We start from the raw sequence: 25,215 nt of genomic DNA on the forward strand, positions 1-25,215 counted from the left end.
CTATTAAGCCTCCTTCACACGGCAGGATAACTACTCTGATTTTAGCCCCGATTCTCCCCGATTCTCCCCGATTCTCCCCGATTCTCCCCGCCCCGATCAATCATCAGATAATCTTAAAGACGCCCCGATCAATCATCAGATAATCTTAAAGACGCCCCGATCAATCATCAGATAATCTTAAAGACGCCCCGATCAATCATCAGATAATCTTAAAGACGCCCCGATCAATCATCAGATAATCTTAAAGACGCCCCGATCAATCATCAGATAATCTTAAAGACGCCCCGATCAATCATCAGATAATCTTAAAGACGCCCCGATCAATCATCAGATAATCTTAAAGACGCCCCGATCATCATCAGATAATCTTAAAGACGATCATCATCAGATAATCTTAAAGACGCTCCGATCAATCATCAGATAATCTTAAAGACGCCCCGATCATCATCAGATAATCTTAAAGACGCCCCGATCAATCATCAGATAATCTTAAAGACGATCATCATCAGATAATCTTAAAGACGATCATCATCAGATAATCTTAAAGACGCCCCGATCAATCATCTGATAATCTTAAAGACGATCATCATCAGATAATCTTAAAGACGCTCCGATCAATCATCTGATAATCTTAAAGACGATCATCATCAGATAATCTTAAAGACGCCCCGATCAATCATCAGATAATCTTAAAGACGATCATCATCAGATAATCTTAAAGACGCCCCGATCATCATCAGATAATCTTAAAGACGCTCCGATCAATCATCTGATAATCTTAAAGACGCCCCGATCAATCATCAGATAATCTTAAAGACGCTCCGATCAATCATCAGATAATCTTAAAGACGATCAATCATCAGATAATCTTAAAGACGCCCCGATCATCATCAGATAATCTTAAAGACGCCCCGATCAATCATCAGATAATCTTAAAGATGATCATCATCTGATAATCTTAAAGACGATCATCATCAGATAATCTTAAAGACGCCCCGATCAATCATCAGATAATCTTAAAGACGATCATCATCAGATAATCTTAAAGACGATCATCATCAGATAATCTTAAAGACGCTCCGATCAATCATCTGATAATCTTAAAGACGATCATCATCAGATAATCTTAAAGACGCCCCGATCAATCATCAGATAATCTTAAAGACGATCATCATCAGATAATCTTAAAGACGCCCCGATCAATCATCTGATAATCTTAAAGACGATCATCATCAGATAATCTTAAAGACGCCCCGATCATCATCAGATAATCTTAAAGACGCTCCGATCAATCATCTGATAATCTTAAAGACGCCCCGATCAATCATCAGATAATCTTAAAGACGCTCCGATCAATCATCTGATAATCTTAAAGACGCCCCGATCAATCATCTGATAATCTTAAAGACGATCATCATCAGATAATCTTAAAGACGATCAATCATCAGATAATCTTAAAGACGATCATCATCAGATAATCTTAAAGACGCTCCGATCAATCATCTGATAATCTTAAAGACGCTCCGATCATCATCAGATAATCTTAAAGACGCTCCGATCATCATCAGATAATCTTAAAGACGCCCCGATCAATCATCAGATAATCTTAAAGACGCCCCGATCATCATCAGATAATCTTAAAGACGCTCCGATCAATCATCTGATAATCTTAAAGACGCCCCGATCAATCATCAGATAATCTTAAAGACGCTCCGATCAATCATCAGATAATCTTAAAGACGATCAATCATCAGATAATCTTAAAGACGCCCCGATCATCATCAGATAATCTTAAAGACGCCCCGATCAATCATCAGATAATCTTAAAGATGATCATCATCTGATAATCTTAAAGACGCTCATCATCAGATAATCTTAAAGACGCCCCGATCAATCATCAGATAATCTTAAAGACGATCATCAGATAATCTTAAAGACGATCATCATCAGATAATCTTAAAGACGCTCCGATCAATCATCTGATAATCTTAAAGACGATCATCATCAGATAATCTTAAAGACGCCCCGATCAATCATCAGATAATCTTAAAGACGATCATCATCAGATAATCTTAAAGACGATCATCATCAGATAATCTTAAAGACGCCCCGATCATCATCAGATAATCTTAAAGACGCCCCGATCAATCATCAGATAATCTTAAAGACGATCAATCATCAGATAATCTTAAAGACGCCCCGATCATCATCAGATAATCTTAAAGACGCCCCGATCAATCATCAGATAATCTTAAAGACGCTCATCATCAGATAATCTTAAAGACGCCCCGATCATCATCAGATAATCTTATAGACGATCATCATCAGATAATCTTAAAGACGATCATCATCAGATAATCTTAAAGACGATCATCATCAGATAATCTTAAAGACGATCATCATCAGATAATCTTATAGACGATCATCATCAGATAATCTTATAGACGATCATCATCAGATAATCTTAAAGACGATCATCATCAGATAATCTTATAGACGATCATCATCAGATAATCTTATAGACGATCATCATCAGATAATCTTAAAGACGATCATCATCAGATAATCTTAAAGACGATCATCAGATAATCTTAAAGACGCTCCGATCATCATCTGATAATCTTAAAGACGATCATCATCAGATAATCTTATAGACGATCATCATCAGATAATCTTAAAGACGATCATCATCAGATAATCTTAAAGACGATCATCATCAGATAATCTTAAAGACGCCCCGATCATCATCTGATAATCTGATCAGATCATCCTGCCGTGTGTTCAGACCGCTCCGATCTTAAATCAGGGATATTCAACATGTTGGATTGTTTGGATCTCTCATCATGTGTGGTGTAACATTGTATTAAGGATTAAAGTGATGTAGAATTAGGGGGCGTGGCCTCAGACTTATGTGTGAGTTTTACTAACAGACCAGCTGCAGTCTGTTTAGTCTGTGGTCACTAAACTCTTTACTGTTAACAAACTTCTTACCAACAGTTCAACAAGAACAGAAACTTTATTTTCTTAAACGTCACTTTGTACAAAACACAAGAAAACAAAACAAAACAAATAAAGTCAGTAAATATCTGTTGATCATGTTTTCATCACATTTAATATAACTTCATGTTTGTATGTCCCGGCCTGAAGGGACAGGTGTGTTCAGGGTGGACAGTTGTCATGTGCTCCTGTAGCCAGGTGAAGGTGATAGGTGTCGTCCTGGAACATGAGCAGACTGTAGAAGTTTTCTCCTCCTCTCAGGACGCTGTGCTCATTATCGCCCCAAGAAACAGGACTGTCGGCAAAACCGTGAACTGTCAGACACACCCAGGACTCCAGATGAGGCTGCTCCAGGTAAGACCTGCAGGTACACACAGGAGAAGCAGGTAAGAACAGATAGATAGATAGATACTTTATTGATCCCGAGGGAAATTCAAGGCATCCAGTAGCAGTATACAGACAGGCAGGACACAAGACATTAGTTACAATACACACCCTCTGTCCCCCCCCCCCCCTGTATACAATAATCCCCCAAACAAGATTTAGCAGCCCCTATGTGACTAAGAATAAATCTAATTACAGGTTAAACCTGTGCAGTTAGCATTAGCATTAGACTTAAACTTATATAGCATAATGTACATAACCTGTGCAGTTAGCATTAGCATTAGACTTAAAACTTATATAGCATAATGTACATAACCTGTGAGGAGAGAAAAACATGTGATGTTTAAAAGAGACCTGTAAACAGTTAAAGAGCCTTAGAAACAAAGTGCTGACCTTCTAGAAACTAGTTCCATGTGCATGTACAGAGGTGTTTGAGGTAGTGCCAGAGGTGTGAGTACAGTCATTAAACAGTCAATGCAGGGATGTAAATTGGCTCAGCAACATAAAGGAGCAGTGATTAGCATTAAGTGTCCAAAACAATAAGGTGAAACCAGGAGTGATCAGGGTGATTATCATTAAAGTACCCAACTATTGAGGAGCAGATTAGCATTAAGTGTTGAAGACAATAGAGTGAAACTTGACCTAGTTAGAGTGATCATGTCAACCATTACAGATGTAGCATAACACAACAGTAGGATGAAACCAGACATGATTAGGGTGATTATCTTTAAAGTGATCAGTGCTCAGTAAAGTGACTATCAATATGCATTAAAGTGTCCAACTGGGGGCTGACTCTGAGGTCAGCAGTGCAGGTGAAACAGATACAGATGGCGGAGCGGCTACAGATGGTGGAACGGGTACAGAAGGTGGAACGGGTACAGAAGGTGGAGCGGGTCCAGAAGGTGGAGCGGGTCCAGAAGGTGGAGCGGGTCCAGAAGGTGGAGCAGGTACAGAAGGTGGAGCGGGTCCAGAAGGTGGAGCGGGTCCAGAAGGTGGAGCGGGTACAGAAGGTGGAGCGGGTACAGAAGGTGGAACGGGTCCAGGTGTTTCCAATTAAATATTTATCTACTCAACCTCCCTTTAGCAGATGCTAAGCTAGCATTTAGCTAACATTACACAATGTTTTGTCCGAGGTCAGCTGACCTGATCTCCTGGATGAGGCGGTGGATGTCATGAGGGAGGAGCAGGCCGCAGACGGACACGCTTAGAGCTCTGCTGACCTTCATCTTCGGCTCAGGACACACGAGAGAGGACAGGAAGCTGCTGGACGAGTTCTCACTGAAATGACAGAACATGTCATGTGACAGAGGTGAAAGGTGTGACACTTCCTCAAGACCTCCTCCTCTTACCAGCTAATGTTGGCGTCCACCGCTCCAAGCCACTCCAGGAAGCTGTGCGGGTCACATGACTGCAGGTCGGAGGTCAGCAGGGAGGGACAGGACAGGTCTGTCAAAGTGTGGCGGCTGATCTGAGGCCTGTGCTCCGACCAATCATAACGGGACAGCAGGGCCTGAAGAGAGGCTCCGCCCCCTTTGGACAGACAGCAGAGGTTATGGGGAATGAAAACCATGTAGCAGCAAAGATGCTAGTTGTGTTAGCTTTAGCGGCAACCTGCAGGATGATGTCATGCACCTGCAGGATGATGTCATGCACCTGCAGGATGATGTCATGCACCTGCAGGATGATGTCAGTCACCTGCAGGATGATGTCATGCACCTGCAGGATGATGTCAGTCACCTGCAGGATGATGTCATGCACCTGCAGGATGATGTCAGTCACCTGCAGGATGATGTCATGCACCTGCAGGATGATGTCATGCACCTGCAGGATGATGTCAGTCACCTGCAGGATGATGTCATGCACCTGCAGGATGATGTCATGCACCTGCAGGATGATGTCAGTCACCTGCAGGATGATGTCATGCACCTGCAGGATGATGTCATGCACCTGCAGGATGATGTCAGTCACCTGCAGGATGATGTCATGCACCTGCAGGATGATGTCAGTCACCTGCAGGATGATGTCAGTCACCTGCAGGATGATGTCAGTCACCTGCAGGATGATGTCATGCACCTGCAGGATGATGTCATGCACCTGCAGGATGATGTCAGTCACCTGCAGGATGATGTCATGCACCTGCAGGATGATGTCATGCACCTGCAGGATGATGTCAGTCACCTGCAGGATGATGTCATGCACCTGCAGGATGATGTCAGTCACCTGCAGGATGATGTCAGTCACCTGCAGGATGATGTCAGTCACATGCAGGATGATGTCATGCACCTGCAGGATGATGTCATGCACCTGCAGGATGATGTCAGTCACCTGCAGGATGATGTCATGCACCTGCAGGATGATGTCAGTCACCTGCAGGATGATGTCATGCACCTGCAGGATGATGTCATGCACCTGCAGGATGATGTCATGCACCTGCAGGATGATGTCAGTCACCTGCAGGATGATGTCATGCACCTGCAGGATGATGTCAGTCACCTGCAGGATGATGTCATGCACCTGCAGGATGATGTCATGCACCTGCAGGATGATGTCATGCACCTGCAGGATGATGTCATGCACCTGCAGGATGATGTCATGCACCTGCAGGATGATGTCAGTCACCTGCAGGATGATGTCAGTCACCTGCAGGATGATGTCAGTCACCTGCAGGATGATGTCAGTCACCTGGATAATGTGACAGCAGGAAGTCAGTCTTCAGCTGGAGTCTTGACCTCAGACCTGTCAGGAGTCTCTGGTAGCCCCGCCCACCAGGAGCCATGCTGCTGTCAGTCAAATCCACAGACACTACTGTAACACACACACACACACACACACACACACACACAGTGATGCTGATGTCATAGTGATGTCATAGTGATGTCATAGTGATGTGGTTCTTACTGAATCTGCATTTTGTTCTGTGGTTGAATCTGGACGGTTTCCCTTCAACTCCCAACACCTCAAACGAGTCTTTGTCCAGAGAGAGAGTCAGGTGACCTTCAGACAGAGACAGGAAGTCACATTAATCCAACATGTCTGAACTCGACCCCTGACCTGATGGAAAAGGTCTAAAGTGAGGCGCAGGTATGCTACTGATGATGCCTGTGTATAAAAAAAACTACAATTCACCAGAGAAGGACTACAAACAGGGTGACTTAAACCATGCATTACCCGGTTGGTCTAACTCCATCCCTAAGTGTAGAAAACCCAGAAGAAGAAGTAATGATGACATCACTTCATAGTGTGTGATGTGCTGCGGCGTCCTGAGGGGACGTGCTGCAGCGTCCTGAGGGGACGTGCTGCGGCGTCCTGAGGGGACGTGCTGCGGCGTCCTGAGGGGACGTGCTGCAGCGTCCTGAGGGGACGTGCTGCAGCGTCCTGAGGGGACGTGCTGCGGCGTCCTGAGGGGACGTGCTGCAGCGTCCTGAGGGGACGTGCTGCGGCGTCCTGAGGGGACCTGAGTTACAGGTACCCGGCTGTGTTTGAGACTTTGGTCTTCATTTGAAAATAAAGAGTTAAATTTGATTTGATATGTTTGGTGAATAAAATGATTATTGATCGTGTGTCGTTGTCATGACATCACCTTTAGGCACCAGAGCAACGCAGTTATCCTCGTCGATCCTGGTCCTGTAGGAAACACCATACACACTCCCTGGAAACACACACACACACACACACACACACACACACACACACACACACACACACACACACACACACACACACACACACACACACACACACACACACACACACACACACACACACACACACACACACACACACACACACACACACACACACACACACTAAGTCATCAGGCATGGACACGTGTTTTAAATGTGTACAGGTTTGTAGGTGTGAATAGGTGTGTACAGGTGTGAAGGTGTGTGTAGGTGTGTACAGGTGTGTAGGTGTGTACAGGTGTGTACAGGTGTGAAGGTGTGTGTAGGTGTGTGTAGGTCTGTGCAGGTGTGTACAGGTGTATCAAGTGTATACCTTGGTACACTGCTGTCTCTAAAAAGTTTTTGTCCAGCAGTTCGTAGATCGGCAGATTCCTGATCAGGTAAAAGCTGTTGAAAGTGTTGAAGATAGAATCCAGGTGAGGGGGGGCGGAGCTACACTCAGGCAGCAGCACAGACACCTGCACAGGTGAACAAACACATTTTTCAGTTATTTCAGGCAAGTAGAAACTAATCTTTAGTTAAAACAAAAGTTCATCTATAGTTTATCAAATCTAATATGAAGAAGAAGAACAGAAGTGTCCAGGTAGTCTAACCCAGGTGAGACTCAGGTAGTTTAACCCAGGTGAGACTCAGGTAGTTTAACCCAGGTGAGACTCAGGTAGTTTAACCCAGGTGAGACTCAGGTAGTTTAACCCAGGTGAGACTCAGGTAGTTTAACCCAGGTGAGACTCAGGTAGTTTAACCCAGGTGAGACTCAGGTAGTTTAACCCAGGTGAGACTCAGGTAGTTTAACCCAGGTGAGACTCAGGTAGTTTAACCCAGGTGAGACTCAGGTAGTTTAACCCAGGTGAGACCCAGGTAGTTTAACCCAGGTGAGACTCAGGTAGTTTAACCCAGGTGAGACTCAGGTAGTTTAACCCAGGTGAGACTCAGGTAGTTTAACCCAGGTGAGACTCAGGTAGTTTAACCCAGGTGAGACTCAGGTAGTCTAACCCAGGTGAGACTCAGGTAGTCTAACCCAGGTAGTCTAACCCAGGTGAGACTCAGGTAGTCTAACCCAGGTGAGACTCAGGTAGTTTAACCCAGGTGAGACTCAGGTAGTTTAACCCAGGTGAGACTCAGGTAGTTTAACCCAGGTGAGACTCAGGTAGTTTAACCCAGGTGAGACTCAGGTAGTCTAACCCAGGTGAGACTCAGGTAGTCTAACCCAGGTAGTCTAACCCAGGTGAGACTCAGGTAGTCTAACCCAGGTGAGACTCAGGTAGTTTAACCCAGGTGAGACTCAGGTAGTTTAACCCAGGTGAGACTCAGGTAGTCTAACCCAGGTGAGACTCAGGTAGTTTAACCCAGGTGAGACTCAGGTAGTTTAACCCAGGTGAGACTCAGGTAGTTTAACCCAGGTGAGACTCAGGTAGTTTAACCCAGGTGAGACTCAGGTAGTTTAACCCAGGTGAGACTCAGGTAGTTTAAGAGCTGCGTGAAACACCAAGAAAATATTACAGTTTAAAATAACTATAAATCTAACCCCCCCCCCCCATGCTAACACGACTAAAGCTGCATGCTAACCGGATTAGCTACCTTGTAGTTGAAGTGCAGCTGCTCCACTTGAGTCCTGATCCGGCTCCTCTGGTCCAGGAAACTGGACTTCTCAGAGACCAGCAGAGAGCGGGGGGTCTGGTCCAGTTCTGCTCTGATCTTCATCTTTACTTTATCACTACTTCACACCTTCATATTTCTCGAAGCATGAGGAGAAAACCAGTTGATTGCTGTGACACTTCCTGTCACTGTACTTCAAAATAAAAGCTTCCCATTAGATGGGTCTGAAAGAAGACTTTATTCTGTCAAACTGTTTCATCACATTCTGAATAAATAACCACGTGCCCTCAGAAAAAAGACTAAATAATGATGATAATCCTGAAAAGAAGATGTTATCTGGTTTCTTCGGAAGGGCCGGACTCAGTTGCAGTTCACGAAAAGACCCTCGCTCCTTGCCGTAGTGACGTATTCAGACCCGGAAGTGAAGAAAGCACGCTGTGTTGTGAGGAACTCTCTGACCCGTGTGGATTCTTTGAGGTTCTGGTTCTTTAATTGGTTCTGATTCAGGTGTTTGTCTGAGTATCCGTTATGTCGGCGGAAGGCTGCGTACCTGGACAGTTTGATGACGCAGAAGAGGACAGGTGAGAGAGTGAAACTAGATCAACACGTGTTTACACATGTTCTAACCCTAACCCTCACTGATCAGGTACACAGCTGGTCTCTGCAGACATCACATGCCAAAGGACTAAGGTCTACTAACATGCATCACAGCTGTCCTCACATCCGGCCATGTGACTGTTACTGTAACCATCCCGTCTGTGACTGTTACTGTAACCATCCCGTCTGTGACTGTAACCATCCCGTCTGTTACTGTAACCATCCCGTCTGTTACTGTAACCATCCCGTCTGTGACTGTAACCATCCCGTCTGTTACTGTAACCATCCCGTCTGTGACTGTAACCATCCCGTCTGTTACTGTAACCATCCCGTCTGTTACTGTAACCATCCCGTCTGTTACTGTAACCATCCCGTCTGTGACTGTAACCTGTGACTGTAACCATCCCGACTGTGACTGTAACCATCCCGACTGTGACTGTAACCATCCCGTCTGTTACTGTAACCATCCCGTCTGTGACTGTAACCATCCCGTCTGTGACTGTAACCATCCCGTCTGTGACTGTAACCTGTGACTGTAACCATCCCGTCTGTGACTGTAACCATCCCGTCTGTGACTGTAACCATCCCGTCTGTGACTGTAACCATCCCGTCTGTGACTGTAACCTGTGACTGTAACCATCCCGTCTGTTACTGTAACCGTCCCGTCTGTGACTGTAACCATCCCGTCTGTTACTGTAACCATCCCGTCTGTGACTGTAACCATCCCGTCTGTTACTGTAACCATCCCGTCTGTGACTGTAACCATCCCGTCTGTTACTGTAACCGTCCCGTCTGTTACTGTAACCATCCCGTCTGTTACTGTAACCATCCCGTCTGTGACTGTAACCATCCCGTCTGTGACTGTAACCTGTGACTGTAACCATCCCGTCTGTGACTGTAACCATCCCGACTGTGACTGTAACCATCCCGTCTGTTACTGTAACCATCCCGCCTGTGACTGTAACCATCCCGTCTGTGACTGTAACCGTCCCGTCTGTGACTGTAACCATCCCGTCTGTGACTGTAACCATCCCGTCTGTTACTGTAACCATCCCGTCTGTGATTGTAACCATCCCGTCTGTTACTGTAACCATCCCGTCTGTGACTGTAACCGTCCCGTCTGTTACTGTAACCATCCCGTCTGTTACTGTAACCATCCCGTCTGTGACTGTAACCATCCCGTATGTGACTGTAACCGTCCCGTCTGTTACTGTAACCATCCCGTCTGTTACTGTAACCATCCCGTCTGTGACTGTAACCATCCCGTCTGTGACTGTAACCGTCCCGTCTGTTACTGTAACCGTCCCGTCTGTTACTGTAACCGTCCCGTCTGTTACTGTAACCGTCCCGTCTGTGACTGTAACCATCCCGTCTGTTACTGTAACCATCCCGTCTGTGACTGTAACCATCCCGTCTGTGACTGTAACCATCCCGACTGTGACTGTAACCATCCCGTCTGTTACTGTAACCATCCCGTCTGTTACTGTAACCATCCCGTCTGTGACTGTTACTGTAACCATCCCGTCTGTGACTGTAACCATCCCGACTGTGACTGTAACCATCCCGTCTGTGACTGTAACCATCCCGACTGTGACTGTAACCATCCCGTCTGTTACTGTAACCATCCCGTCTGTTACTGTAACCATCCCGTCTGTTACTGTGACTGTAACCATCCCGTCTGTTACTGTAACCATCCCGTCTGTTACTGTAACCATCCCGTCTGTGACTGTAACCATCCCGTCTGTTACTGTAACCATCCCGACTGTTACTGTTACTGTAACCATCCCGTCTGTTACTGTAACCATCCCGTCTGTGACTGTAACCATCCCGTCTGTGACTGTAACCATCCCGTCTGTGACTGTAACCATCCCGTCTGTGACTGTAACCATCCCGTCTGTTACTGTAACCATCCCGACTGTGACTGTAACCATCCCGTCTGTTACTGTAACCATCCCGTCTGTGACTGTCACCGTCCCGTCTGTGACTGTAACCGTCCCGTCTGTTACTGTAACCATCCCGTCTGTTACTGTAACCATCCCGTCTGTGACTGTAACCGTCCCGTCTGTTACTGTAACCGTCCCGTCTGTGACTGTAACCATCCCGTCTGTGACTGTAACCGTCCCGTCTGTGACTGTAACCATCCCGTCTGTTACTGTAACCATCCCGACTGTGACTGTAACCATCCCGTCTGTTACTGTTACTGTAACCATCCCGTCTGTTACTGTAACCATCCCGTCTGTTACTGTAACCATCCCGTCTGTTACTGTAACCATCCCGTCTGTTACTGTAACCATCCCGTCTGTGACTGTAACCATCCCGTCTGTGACTGTAACCATCCCGTCTGTGACTGTAACCATCCCGTCTGTGACTGTAACCATCCCGTCTGTGACTGTAACCATCCCGACTGTGACTGTAACCATCCCGTCTGTGACTGTAACCATCCCGTCTGTTACTGTAACCATCCCGTCTGTTACTGTAACCATCCCGACTGTTACTGTAACCATCCCGTCTGTTACTGTAACCATCCCGTCTGTGACTGTTACTGTAACCATCCCGTCTGTTACTGTAACCGTCCCGTCTGTTACTGTTACTGTAACCATCCCGTCTGTGACTGTAACCATCCCGACTGTGACTGTAACCATCCCGTCTGTGACTGTAACCATCCCGACTGTGACTGTAACCATCCCGTCTGTTACTGTAACCATCCCGTCTGTTACTGTAACCATCCCGTCTGTTACTGTGACTGTAACCATCCCGTCTGTGACTGTAACCATCCCGTCTGTTACTGTAACCATCCCGACTGTTACTGTTACTGTAACCATCCCGTCTGTTACTGTAACCATCCCGTCTGTGACTGTAACCATCCCGTCTGTGACTGTAACCATCCCGTCTGTTACTGTAACCATCCCGACTGTTACTGTTACTGTAACCATCCCGTCTGTTACTGTAACCGTCCCGTCTGTGACTGTAACCGTCCCGTCTGTGACTGTAACCGTCCCGACTGTGACTGTAACCGTCCCGTCTGTTACTGTAACCATCCCGTCTGTGACTGTAACCATCCCGTCTGTTACTGTAACCATCCCGTCTGTGACTGTAACCATCCCGTCTGTGACTGTAACCGTCCCGACTGTGACTGTAACCATCCCGTCTGTTACTGTAACCATCCCGACTGTGACTGTAACCATCCCGTCTGTTACTGTAACCATCCCGTCTGTGACTGTAACCATCCCGTCTGTGACTGTAACCATCCCGTATGTGACTGTAACCGTCCCGTCTGTGACTGTAACCGTCCCGACTGTGACTGTAACCATCCCGTCTGTGACTGTAACCATCCCGTCTGTGACTGTAACCATCCCGTATGTGACTGTAACCGTCCCGTCTGTGACTGTAACCGTCCCGACTGTGACTGTAACCATCCCGTCTGTTACTGTAACCATCCCGTCTGTGACTGTAACCATCCCGTCTGTGACTGTAACCATCCCGTCTGTGACTGTAACCGTCCCGTCTGTTACTGTAACCGTCCCGTCTGTTACTGTAACCGTCCCGTCTGTTACTGTAACCGTCCCGTCTGTGACTGTAACCATCCCGTCTGTTACTGTAACCATCCCGTCTGTGACTGTAACCATCCCGTCTGTGACTGTAACCATCCCGACTGTGACTGTAACCATCCCGTCTGTTACTGTAACCATCCCGTCTGTTACTGTAACCATCCCGTCTGTGACTGTTACTGTAACCATCCCGTCTGTGACTGTAACCATCCCGACTGTGACTGTAACCATCCCGTCTGTGACTGTAACCATCCCGACTGTGACTGTAACCATCCCGTCTGTTACTGTAACCATCCCGTCTGTTACTGTAACCATCCCGTCTGTTACTGTGACTGTAACCATCCCGTCTGTTACTGTAACCATCCCGTCTGTTACTGTAACCATCCCGTCTGTGACTGTAACCATCCCGTCTGTTACTGTAACCATCCCGACTGTTACTGTTACTGTAACCATCCCGTCTGTTACTGTAACCATCCCGTCTGTGACTGTAACCATCCCGTCTGTGACTGTAACCATCCCGTCTGTGACTGTAACCATCCCGTCTGTGACTGTAACCATCCCGTCTGTTACTGTAACCATCCCGACTGTGACTGTAACCATCCCGTCTGTTACTGTAACCATCCCGTCTGTGACTGTCACCGTCCCGTCTGTGACTGTAACCGTCCCGTCTGTTACTGTAACCATCCCGTCTGTTACTGTAACCATCCCGTCTGTGACTGTAACCGTCCCGTCTGTTACTGTAACCGTCCCGTCTGTGACTGTAACCATCCCGTCTGTGACTGTAACCGTCCCGTCTGTGACTGTAACCATCCCGTCTGTTACTGTAACCATCCCGACTGTGACTGTAACCATCCCGTCTGTTACTGTAACCATCCCGTCTGTGACTGTAACCATCCCGTCTGTGACTGTAACCATCCCGTCTGTGACTGTAACCATCCCGTCTGTGACTGTAACCATCCCGTCTGTGACTGTAACCATCCCGACTGTGACTGTAACCATCCCGTCTGTGACTGTAACCATCCCGTCTGTTACTGTAACCATCCCGTCTGTTACTGTAACCATCCCGACTGTTACTGTAACCATCCCGTCTGTTACTGTAACCATCCCGTCTGTGACTGTTACTGTAACCATCCCGTCTGTTACTGTAACCGTCCCGTCTGTTACTGTTACTGTAACCATCCCGTCTGTGACTGTAACCATCCCGACTGTGACTGTAACCATCCCGTCTGTGACTGTAACCATCCCGACTGTGACTGTAACCATCCCGTCTGTTACTGTAACCATCCCGTCTGTTACTGTAACCATCCCGTCTGTTACTGTGACTGTAACCATCCCGTCTGTGACTGTAACCATCCCGTCTGTTACTGTAACCATCCCGACTGTTACTGTTACTGTAACCATCCCGTCTGTTACTGTAACCATCCCGTCTGTGACTGTAACCATCCCGTCTGTGACTGTAACCATCCCGTCTGTTACTGTAACCATCCCGACTGTTACTGTTACTGTAACCATCCCGTCTGTTACTGTAACCGTCCCGTCTGTGACTGTAACCGTCCCGTCTGTGACTGTAACCGTCCCGACTGTGACTGTAACCGTCCCGTCTGTTACTGTAACCATCCCGTCTGTGACTGTAACCATCCCGTCTGTTACTGTAACCATCCCGTCTGTGACTGTAACCATCCCGTCTGTGACTGTAACCGTCCCGACTGTGACTGTAACCATCCCGTCTGTTACTGTAACCATCCCGACTGTGACTGTAACCATCCCGTCTGTTACTGTAACCATCCCGTCTGTGACTGTAACCATCCCGTCTGTGACTGTAACCATCCCGTATGTGACTGTAACCGTCCCGTCTGTGACTGTAACCGTCCCGACTGTGACTGTAACCATCCCGTCTGTGACTGTAACCATCCCGTCTGTGACTGTAACCATCCCGTATGTGACTGTAACCGTCCCGTCTGTGACTGTAACCGTCCCGACTGTGACTGTAACCATCCCGTCTGTTACTGTAACCACCTGTGACGTCCCATCCTTAGTCCAGTCAACGTGGACTTCATTAAACTCTTCATTCTCTAAAGAGAAGTACACTGAGCTGTTATACTGTCACACTCTGTCCCCCTGCTGGACAGATAAAGAATTGCAGTCATGGACTGGACCTCTGCTTCCACACTCAACATCTGCTGATTTGTTGTTTTTTATTGTCCTTTTTCTGATGTCTGCAGCAACCAATCACAGCTGCCGGCTGTGCACAGCCAGATGAGTGATGTTGTTGGTCAGCCTTCAGAGGAAGAGGAGGAGGAGTATGAGGAGTATGAGGAGGAGGAGGAGGAGGATGATGACGATGAAGAGTGGGCATGGCGTTCATCAGGTGGAGATCTGACCAAAAGATACATCAGGACGAGTTTGAACTGTCAGGTGAGAATGATGTTGACGATAATAATATTATTGTTGCTTTCCATGGTGTTCATGTTACCGTTGTTGTTGTTGTGTCGTCTTGTTGTTGTTGTTGTATCATGTGTTTGTTGTTGTTGTGGTTGTAGTGTCGGTTGTTGTTTTCCTGTTTTTTTGTCATCTCGTTGTTCTAGTTGTTGTGTTGTTGTTGTTGTTGTTGTCATGGTTGTTTTGTCATCTTGTTGTTGTCGTGGTTGTTGTTTCATGTTGTTGTAGCCGTGGTGGTTGTTTTTGTTGTTGTGTCATCTTGTTGTTGTTTCCATGTTGTATTTATGGTTGTTGTTGTATCATGTTGTTGTTGTAATTGTTTTTTCATGTTGTGGTTGTTGTGTCATGTTGTTGTTGTTTTGTCATGTTGTTGTTGTTGTTGTTGTTGTTGTTGTATCATTGAAGTAGAGGTGTGCGATGTGGTGATCTTAGATGGTGAAGGATTTGAACGTGTTGACAATCTGCCAAAGTAGAAGCGGGCTGTTTATCACGACGTGTCTCCGCCTCCTTGTTTGCTCCACAACTTAAAAACAGCTCCTCTGAGAAGTGTTTGAGATGTTTCCAAACTGACAGGTGTGGAAACAGTTCTCCTCGGAGGTCAGACACTCCGCTGGTTACTAACAGAGACGAGAGAAGTTAATGTGACTCTCCACCTGACCCCTGATCTCTGTTCTTATTGGTCAGTCCAACAGACAGAATCCGTCCAATAAGATGCTGCCGTCAACTCCGTCTGATAAAGCTCTGAGGAAGTATGAACACAAGATCAACCTGGGTAACACACACACACACACACACACACACACACACACACACACTGATAACAAAGCGTATTGATTGGTTTTGGTTTCAGATAAGCTGAATTATGCCGACTCAGTGATCAATAAAGTGACAACGATGCAGAAACAGAAAGAATCCTACACGTATGTATGAACTCACCTCTGAGCTATTCTACAGATCAGTGGAGATGTTTCTCACGCTCTGATTGGTTGCTCTCTGCAGGTACAGAGTGAAGGACAAATCAGATCGAGCCACAGTAGAACAGGTGAGGATTAAAGACTTACAGGAAGTCAACAGCAGGCTTTATAAAATAAAACACACGGTCAAACCTGACTCAGGGTATATACTCATCAACTGATCAATCATTAAATGATTAACATGTTTTTCATCAATTATTGGCTGATAATTGGCTCTATGATTCGGCTGATCTTTCTTCTTCTTCAGGTTTTAGATCCACGCACTCGAATGATTCTCTTCAAGATGCTGAGTCGAGGAATCATCAGCCAAATCAACGGCTGCATCAGCACAGGGAAGGAGGTCAGAAGCAATCAATAACTGTTTCATACACATGTTTCAAAACTGAAGACTCTACCACCTGTAGGTTAGAGACTGTAGGTACCAGCAGGTCTGATAACTGCAGACTCTACCTCCTGTAGTTTAGAGACTAGGTACCAGCAGGTCTGATAACTGCAGACTCTACCTCCTGTAGTTTAGAGACTGGAGGTACCAGCAGGTCTGATAACTGCAGACTCTACCTCCTGTAGTTTAGAGACTGTAGGTACCAGCAGGTCTGATAACTGCAGACTCTAACACCTGTAGTTTAGAGACTGTAGGTACCAGCAGGTCTGATAACTGCAGACTCTACCTCCTGTAGTTTAGAGACTGTAGGTACCAGCAGGTCTGATAACTGCAGACTCTACCTCCTGTAGTTTAGAGACTGTAGGTACCAGCAGGTCTGATAACTGTAGACTCTACCTCCTGTAGTTTAGAGACTGTAGGTACCAGCAGGTCTGATAACTGCAGACTCTACCACCTGTAGTTTAGAGACTGTAGGTACCAGCAGGTCTGATAACTGCAGACTCTACCTCCTGTAGTTTAGAGACTGTAGGTACCAGCAGGTCTGATAACTGCAGACTCTACCACCTGTAGTTTAGAGACTGTAGGTACCAGCAGGTCTGATAACTGCAGACTCTACCACCTGTAGTTTAGAGACTGTAGGTACCAGCAGGTCTGATAACTGCAGACTCTACCTCCTGTAGGACATTTAGAGACTGTAGGTACCAGCAGGTCTGATAACTGCAGACTCTACCACCTGTAGTTTAGAGACTGTAGGTACCAGCAGGTCTGATAACTGCAGACTCTACCACCTGTAGTTTAGAGACTGTAGGTACCAGCAGGTCTGATAACTGCAGACTCTACCTCCTGTAGGACATTTAGAGGCTGTAGGTACCAGCAGGTCTGATAACTGCAGACTCTACCTCCTGTAGTTTAGAGACTGTAGGTACCAGCAGGTCTGATAACTGCAGACTCTACCTCCTGTAGTTTAGAGACTGTAGGTACCAGCAGGTCTGATAACTGCAGACTCTACCACCTGTAGTTTAGAGACTGTAGGTACCAGCAGGTCTGATAACTGCAGACTCTACCTCCTGTAGTTTAGAGACTGTTGGTACCAGCAGGTCTGATAACTGCAGACTCTACCTCCTGTAGTACATTTAGAGACTGTAGGTACCAGCAGGTCTGATAACTGCAGACTCTACCACCTGTAGTTTAGAGACTGTAGGTACCAGCAGGTCTGATAACTGCAGACTCTACCTCCTGTAGTTTAGAGACTGTAGGTACCAGCAGGTCTGATAACTGCAGACTCTACCTCCTGTAGTCCATGTAGAGACTGCAGCAGGTCTGCATTCTGAGTCTTCGGGTTGATGACTCAGACTTTAAACATTGACTGTTTTTATGTCCTACTTGTTGCAGGCTAATGTTTATCACAGCAGCACGTCGGCAGGAGAAAGTCGAGCCATTAAGATCTACAAAACCTCCATCCTGCTGTTTAAAGATAGGGACAAATACGTTAGTGGAGAATTCAGGTCAGTACATGCTAACATTAGCTAGCATTAGCTAGCATGTCAGTGCATGTCAAACATCATCATTATGGGATGAGGTTCTCACTGTTCAGTTTCATGTTCTTCTGTTGCTCTGCAGGTTCCGTCACGGTTACTGTAAAGGAAACCCGAGGAAGATGGTGAGAACCTGGGCCGAGAAGGAGATGAGGAACCTCATCAGGTCAGATTCTGTCTTTTGACAAATGGAACAAACTGACCATATGAACAAGCGGAACCAGTTTAACTTAACAGTAGAACCCAATGGCACTTCATTGGACTGATTGAGAGAATTTGTTCAATCTCAACCCTAAATTCTAAACCCAAAATACAGGTGACATTTTCCTATAATAAACTCATCGAAGGGAAAAGAACCAGAATTTCTGATGGGCGGGACTGAATACATTTTCTGTTACTGATGGGTTTGTTCTTTTGAACCTTGTAGATCCTGTTTTCCAAAGAACCCAGTAGATCCTGATGATGTTTTACATAGAACCCAGTAGAACTTGATGATATTATATATAGAACCTAGAAGAACTTGATATTTTACATAGAACCCAGTAGAACCTGACGATGTTTTACATAGAACCCAGTAGAACCTGATGATATTTTACATAGAACCCAGTAGAACTTGATGATATTTTACATAGAACCCAGTAGAACTTGATGATATTTTACATAGAACCCAGTAGAACTTGATGATGTTTTACATAGAACCCAGTAGAACTTGATGATGTTTTACATAGAACCCAGTAGAACCTGATGATATTTTACATAGAACCCAGTAGAACTTGATGATATTTTACATAGAACCCAGTAGAACTTGATGATATTTTACATAGAACCCAGTAGAACTTGATGATATTTTACATAGAACCCAGTAGAACTTGATGATATTTTACATAGAACCCAGTAGAACCTGATGATATTTTACATAGAACCCAGTAGAACTTGATGATATTTTATATAGAACCCAGTAGAACTTGATGATATTTTACATAGAACCCAGTAGAACCTGATATTTTACATAGAACCCAGTAGAACTTGATGATATTTTACATAGAACCCAGTAGAACCTGATGATATTTTACATAGAACCCAGTAGAACCTGATGTTTTACATAGAACCCAGTAGATCCTGATGATGTTTTGCATAGAACCCAGTAGAACCTGATATTTTACATAGAACCCAGTAGAACCTGATATTTTACATAGAACCCAGTAGATCCTGATGATGTTTTGCATAGAACCCAGTAGAACCTGATGATGTTTTACATAGAACCCAGTAGAACCTGATGTTTTACATAGAACCCAGTAGAACCTGATGATGTTTTACATAGAACCCAGTAGAACCTGACTGTGTCACATGTTTCAGGCTGCAGACGGCAGGAATCCCGAGTCCAGAGCCACTTCTTCTGAGGAGTCATGTTCTGCTTATGAGCTTCATTGGAAAAGACAACATGTAAGAACCAATCAGAGTGATGAATGGTCGATATTAAAATTGATTTAATTTATCAGGTGTTGGTCTCTCTCTCTCTCGCTCTCTCTCTCTCGTTGTCTCTGGGTTTGATTGGTCAGGCCTGCCCCTCTGCTGAAGAACGCATCGCTGTCAGAGTCGAAGGCTCGTGAGCTCTACCTGCAGGTTCTACAGAACATGAGGAAGATGTTCCAAGAGGCCCGACTCGTCCATGCAGACCTCAGCGAGTTCAACATATTGTATGAGACCACACCCACTGACAGCACACATATAACGTTTACATGCTCACAGAAACCTGATTTATATCCCTGTATACATGATCAATAATATTATCACAGTTTCCGATCACATGGTGTTTATTTTTACTACACAGCCGACATTTAGAAAAATAAAAGACATGGAAACACAGTGGCTTATATATAAAAACTTATTTACCCCTGAATGAATCCAACATAAACTACAAGTCCCAAACAAACTCAGTCCATCCACAGAGTCATCAATCAATCCATCAGCATCGCTGATACAGCAGAATAAGGATCAACTTTATTGATCCCCCAATGGGGGAAATTTGGGTGTTACAACAGCTCCAAAAAACAGTAAAACAGGAAATATAAACAGCATCAACAGCAAAAAGAAAAAAAGAACAGCTATGAGCCAGTTACATGAATTAAATGAAGGAGGCTAAAGACTTAAATAATAAAAGGAATAGAAGCGGTCTCACCAGGACGCGTGCTGGGTCGGGTCTATTGGTCCCGTGTGCTCTATATTATAACCTTCAATTATATTTCATGTTTTATTAGTGAAACCTAAAAGTGATTCCTCTTCACTATAGACTGGTTTAGTTTTGAGTCCTAAAACCAGGAAGTGAGTTAGCATGTTAGCACCGTGGGTTCCTAACTCTAAAAGTCTAAATGTGTATTTTAAATGTGTTTGTGTTTAGACTGAAATAAGGTCTGTGGTTAACACAAGCTGAAGAGATGTTGTTGTTTTGTTAGACGAGATAAACTACGTTAGCTAAGACCGCACTTGTGAATTTTAAAGTTTTTACGCGAACTTTAAACAGTGGTTGCTAACGAGTAGCTAACTGAAACTACAGTGGTTGCCATGGAGACGTCATCACTCCGGGAACTCTCTCCCTAATCCTCCTTACAGCCTCTAGTCATGTTTTTCACTGTTCTTGTAAATATTAGGTTAATAAACAACTTATTAAGCTAACGTTTAGCTAGCTTGTCAAATCCACTGATTAGATCGATGAAGCGTAACGGTCAGGATGTCATTACAAACCGACCGCGGTGTAGTTAGCTTGTAGCATAGCGTTAGCTTTTTACTTCTCTGGGCTGCATTAACTCTTCAAACTTCATATAAATGATGTTCATCTGTAAAGATTATCAGCTGAACTAAACAGCATCAGAAACGTGTGTTTGACACACAGATTATTTTCTGCAATGATCCAAAATCCAATTCAAAAATCCCAGAGGAGAATTTTCGTAGGAACCACCGGCGCCATTTTTTCGGGTTGGCCTACAAAAATACATCATTACTACACCAGTCTATAAGACGTTTGTTTAGCGTGTTGCTCACAGGCTGAGTCAGGTGTCTGCAGCTGTCAGAAACCGGGGTAAGACGTTTACATGCTGCAGTATCTCGTCTGAGTTCTCCAGATACCAAACCAGGTTTCTCAAATCAGGATATGTTTACAAACTTAGATCCTTAAAATCCCCATAAAAACCGGGATACTCAAGTCCATGTAAACGCACTCAGTGACATCACTTTTTCTCACCTGTTCAGGTATCACGATGGCGACGCTTACATCATCGATGTTTCCCAGTCGGTAGAACACGACCATCCTCACGCCCTGGAGTTCCTCCGGAAGGACTGCAGCAACGTGAACGGTATTTAAAGACACGTTTGTTTCCTTGTTCTGAATCTTTGCGTCCTTCTCCTGCCTCCTGTCTCTTGCCTCCTGTCTCCTGCCTCCTGTCTCCTGCCTCCTGCCTCCTGCCTCCTACCTCCTGTCTCCTGTCTCCTGCCTCCTGTCTCTTGCCTCCTGTCTCCTGCCTCCTGTCTCCTGTCTCCTGCCTCCTGTCTCCTACCTCCTGCCTCCTGTCTCCTGCCTCCTGTCTCTTGCCTCCTGTCTCTTGCCTCCTACCTCCTGCCTCCTGTCTCCTGTCTCCTGCCTCCTGTCTCCTGCCTCCTGTCTCTTGCCTCCTGCCTCCTACCTCCTGTCTCCTGTTTCCTGCCTCCTGCCTCCTGTCTCTTGCCTCCTGTCTCTTGCCTCCTGTCTCCTGCCTCCTGTCTCCTGCCTCCTGTCTCCTGTCTCCTGCCTCCTGCCTCCTGTCTCTTGCCTCCTGCCTCCTACCTCCTGTCTCCTGCCTCCTACCTCCTGCCTCCTGTCTCTTGCCTCCTGTCTCTTGCCTCCTGTCTCCTGTCTCCTGCCTCCTGCCTCCTGTCTCCTGCCTCCTGTCTCCTGCCTCCTGTCTCTAGCCTCCTGTCTCCTACCTCCTGCCTCCTGTCTCCTGCCTCCTGTCTCCTGCCTCCTGCCTCCTGTCTCCTACCTCCTGCCTCCTGTCTCCTGCCTCCTGTCTCCTGCCTCCTGTCTCTTGCCTCCTGTCTCTTGCCTCCTGCCTCCTGCCTCCTGTCTCTTGCCTCCTGTCTCTTGCCTCCTACCTCCTGTTTCCTGCCTCCTGCCTCCTGTCTCTTGCCTCCTGTCTCTTGCCTCCTGTCTCCTGTCTTCTGCCTCCTGTCTCCTGTCTCCTGCCTCCTGTCTCCTGTCTCCTGCCTCCTGTCTCTTGCCTCCTGCCTCCTACCTCCTACCTCCTGTCTCCTGCCTCCTGCCTCCTGTCTCTTGCCTCCTGTCTCTTGCCTCCTGTCTCCTGTCTCCTGCCTCCTGTCTCCTGTCTCCTGCCTCCTGTCTCCTGCCTCCTGCCTCCTGTCTCCTGTCTCCTGCCTCCTGCCTCCTGTCTCTTGCCTCCTGCCTCCTGTCTCTTGCCTCCTGTCTCCTGCCTCCTGTCTCCTGCCTCCTGCCTCCTGTCTCTTGCCTCCTGTCTCCTGCCTCCTGCCTCCTGCCTCCTGTCTCTTGCCTCCTGTCTCCTGTCTCCTACCTCCTGTCTCTTGCCTCCTGCCTCCTGTCTCTTGCCTCCTGTCTCTTGCCTCCTGTCTCTTGCCTCCTGTCTCTTGCCTCCTGCCTCCTGTCTCCTACCTCCTGCCTCCTGTCTCTTGCCTCCTGTCTCTTTCCTCCTGCCTCCTGTCTCTTGCCTCCTGTCTCTTGCCTCCTGTCTCTTGCCTCCTGTCTCCTACCTCCTGCCTCCTGTCTCTTGCCTCCTGTCTCTTGCCTCCTGTCTCTTGCCTCCTGTCTCCTACCTCCTGTCTCTTGCCTCCTGTCTCTTGCCTCCTGCCTCCTACCTCCTGTCTCTTGCCTCCTGTCTCTTGCCTCCTGTCTCCTACCTCCTGTCTCTTGCCTCCTGTCTCTTGCCTCCTGCCTCCTGTCTCCTACCTCCTGCCTCCTGTCTCTTGCCTCCTGTCTCTTTCCTCCTGCCTCCTGTCTCTTGCCTCCTGTCTCTTGCCTCCTGTCTCTTGCCTCCTGTCTCCTACCTCCTGCCTCCTGTCTCTTGCCTCCTGTCTCTTGCCTCCTGTCTCCTACCTCCTGTCTCCTCTTCCAGGTTCTTCCATGTTCTTTAAGAACCGTTCTCATCATTATCTGCTGCCTGTTTGTTTTTTCCCAGAGTTCTTTGTGAAACGCGGCGTGGCAGTGATGACCGTCAGAGAGCTGTTTGACTTCATCACTGACCCGTCAATCACCTGCAGCAACATCGACCAATACATGGACAAGGTGGGACCGCCTCCTGAACGAGGCAACCAATCAGAGACGGTCAAGTGATGCAATGTAAACAATGAGCAACTAGAGCGCAACCAGAGAGCAACTAGAGCACAACCAGGGAGCAACCAGAGAGCAACTAGAGAGCAACTAGAGCACAACCAGAGAGCAACTAGAGAGCAACTAGAGCACAACCAGAGCACAACCAGGGAGCAACTAGAGCACAACCAGGGAGCAACTAGAGCACAACCAGGGAGCAACCAGAGAGCAACTAGAGAGCAACTAGAGCACAACCAGAGAGCAACTAGAGAGCAACTAGAGCACAACCAGAGCACAACCAGGGAGCAACTAGAGCACAACCAGGGAGCAACTAGAGCACAACCAGGGAGCAACCAGAGAGCAACCAGAGAGCAACTAGAGCACAACCAGGGAGCAACCAGAGAGCAACTAGAGAGCAACTAGAGCACAACCAGGGAGCAAATACAGAGCAACCAGAGAGCAACTAGAGCACAACCAGAGAGCAACTAGAGCACAACCAGAGAGCAACTAGAGCACAACCAGAGAGCAACTAGAGCACAACCAGGGAGCAAATACAGAGCAACCAGAGAGCAACTAGAGCACAACCAGAGAGCAACTAGAGCACAACCAGAGAGCAACTAGAGCACAACCAGAGAGCAACTAGAGCACAACCAGGGAGCAAATACAGAGCAACCAGAGAGCAACTAGAGCACAACCAGAGAGCACAACCAGAGAGCACAACTAGAGAGCAACTAGAGAGCACAACCAGAGAGCAGCTACAGAGCAGCTAGAGAGCAACTAGAGAGCAACTAGAGAGCAGCTACAGAGCAGCTACAGAGCAACTAGAGAGCAACTAGAGAGCAGCTACAGAGCAGCTACAGAGCAGCTACAGAGCAACTAGAGAGCAGCTAGAGAGCAGCTACAGAGCAACTAGAGAGCAACTAGAGAGCAGCTACAGAGCAACTAGAGAGCAGCTAGAGAGCAACTAGAGAGCAACTAGAGAGCAACCAGACACAGAGAAAAAGAAGGTACAGAGAAAGGTTGTTTGTGTAATTGTGTGTTTGTCGTTGGTTGCCCAGGCGATGGTGATTGCAGCAGAGCGGACGTCGGAGCAAAGATCGGATCAGGATGGAGTTGACGAGGAGGTGAATTCAACATCAGTCTATTGTTTAGTGTCGGTACGAGGTAGCAGCAGATAACTCCGCCTCCACCCTCAGGTGTTCAAGAAAGCCTACATCCCTCGCACTCTGACGGAGGTGAGTCACTATGAGCGAGACGTGGACCTGATGAAGTCCAAGGAGGAGGAGTCAGCCCTCAGCAGTCACCATGACAACGTAAGACCGACAACTCAGAGTGTTTCATTATCGAACATGTTGCTCACCTGTGCTGACATGTTGCTCACCTGTGCTGACATGTTGCTGACATGTTGCTGACATGTTGCTCAACTGTGCTGACATGTTGCTGACTTGTTGCTGACTTGTTGCTGACATGTTGCTGACATGTTGCTCACCTGTGCTGACATGTTGCTGACTTGTTGCTGACTTGTTGATGACATGTTGCTGACATGTTGCTGACTTGTTGCTGACATGTTGGTCACCTGTGCTGACATGTTGCTGACTTGTTGCTGACATGTTGCTGACATGTTGCTGACATGTTGGTCACCTGTGCTGACATGTTGCTGACATGTTGCTGACATGTTGCTCACTTGTTGCTCACCTGTGCTGACTTGTTGCTGACATGTTGCTCACATGTTGCTGACATGTTGCTGACTTGTTGCTGACTTGTTGCTC

General features: G+C 46.7%; 3 protein-coding genes across 3 annotated transcripts in view; 2 read left to right on the forward strand and 1 right to left on the reverse strand.

Annotated features, from left to right (window-relative positions):
- LOC306826435 (inositol monophosphatase 1-like) overlaps window positions 1-25,215 on the forward strand; it is a 60,583-nt gene that overhangs the window by 22,425 nt on the left and 12,943 nt on the right. The window lies entirely within an intron of this gene.
- Window positions 2,998-8,801, reverse strand: rpp40 (ribonuclease P/MRP 40 subunit). The gene is made up of 8 exons (XM_079347519.1): window positions 8,643-8,801; window positions 7,378-7,522; window positions 6,962-7,030; window positions 6,280-6,375; window positions 6,064-6,186; window positions 4,731-4,911; window positions 4,525-4,659; window positions 2,998-3,358 (listed from the first exon to the last, which is right to left on the reverse strand). The coding sequence occupies exons 1-8, from the start codon at window positions 8,763-8,765 to the stop codon at window positions 3,160-3,162; spliced, it is 1,071 nt and encodes a 356-aa protein (XP_079203645.1). The 5' UTR covers window positions 8,766-8,801; the 3' UTR covers window positions 2,998-3,159.
- riok1 (RIO kinase 1 (yeast)) overlaps window positions 9,124-25,215 on the forward strand; it is a 16,945-nt gene continuing 853 nt past the window's right edge. Inside the window, exons 1-14 of the mRNA XM_079347518.1 lie at window positions 9,124-9,241; window positions 15,028-15,220; window positions 15,929-16,016; window positions 16,095-16,164; window positions 16,244-16,286; window positions 16,466-16,558; window positions 17,993-18,105; window positions 18,221-18,301; window positions 19,492-19,578; window positions 19,695-19,832; window positions 21,382-21,485; window positions 23,316-23,422; window positions 24,505-24,570; window positions 24,643-24,759. Of these exons, the coding sequence (XP_079203644.1) occupies window positions 9,189-9,241; window positions 15,028-15,220; window positions 15,929-16,016; window positions 16,095-16,164; window positions 16,244-16,286; window positions 16,466-16,558; window positions 17,993-18,105; window positions 18,221-18,301; window positions 19,492-19,578; window positions 19,695-19,832; window positions 21,382-21,485; window positions 23,316-23,422; window positions 24,505-24,570; window positions 24,643-24,759 (1,353 nt within the window). The 5' untranslated portion in view covers window positions 9,124-9,188. The remainder of the gene's footprint in view (window positions 9,242-15,027; window positions 15,221-15,928; window positions 16,017-16,094; window positions 16,165-16,243; window positions 16,287-16,465; window positions 16,559-17,992; window positions 18,106-18,220; window positions 18,302-19,491; window positions 19,579-19,694; window positions 19,833-21,381; window positions 21,486-23,315; window positions 23,423-24,504; window positions 24,571-24,642; window positions 24,760-25,215) is intronic.

This window comes from Symphodus melops (genome assembly GCF_947650265.1).
Source record: "Symphodus melops genome assembly, chromosome: 7".
NCBI lineage: Eukaryota > Metazoa > Chordata > Actinopteri > Labriformes > Labridae > Symphodus > Symphodus melops.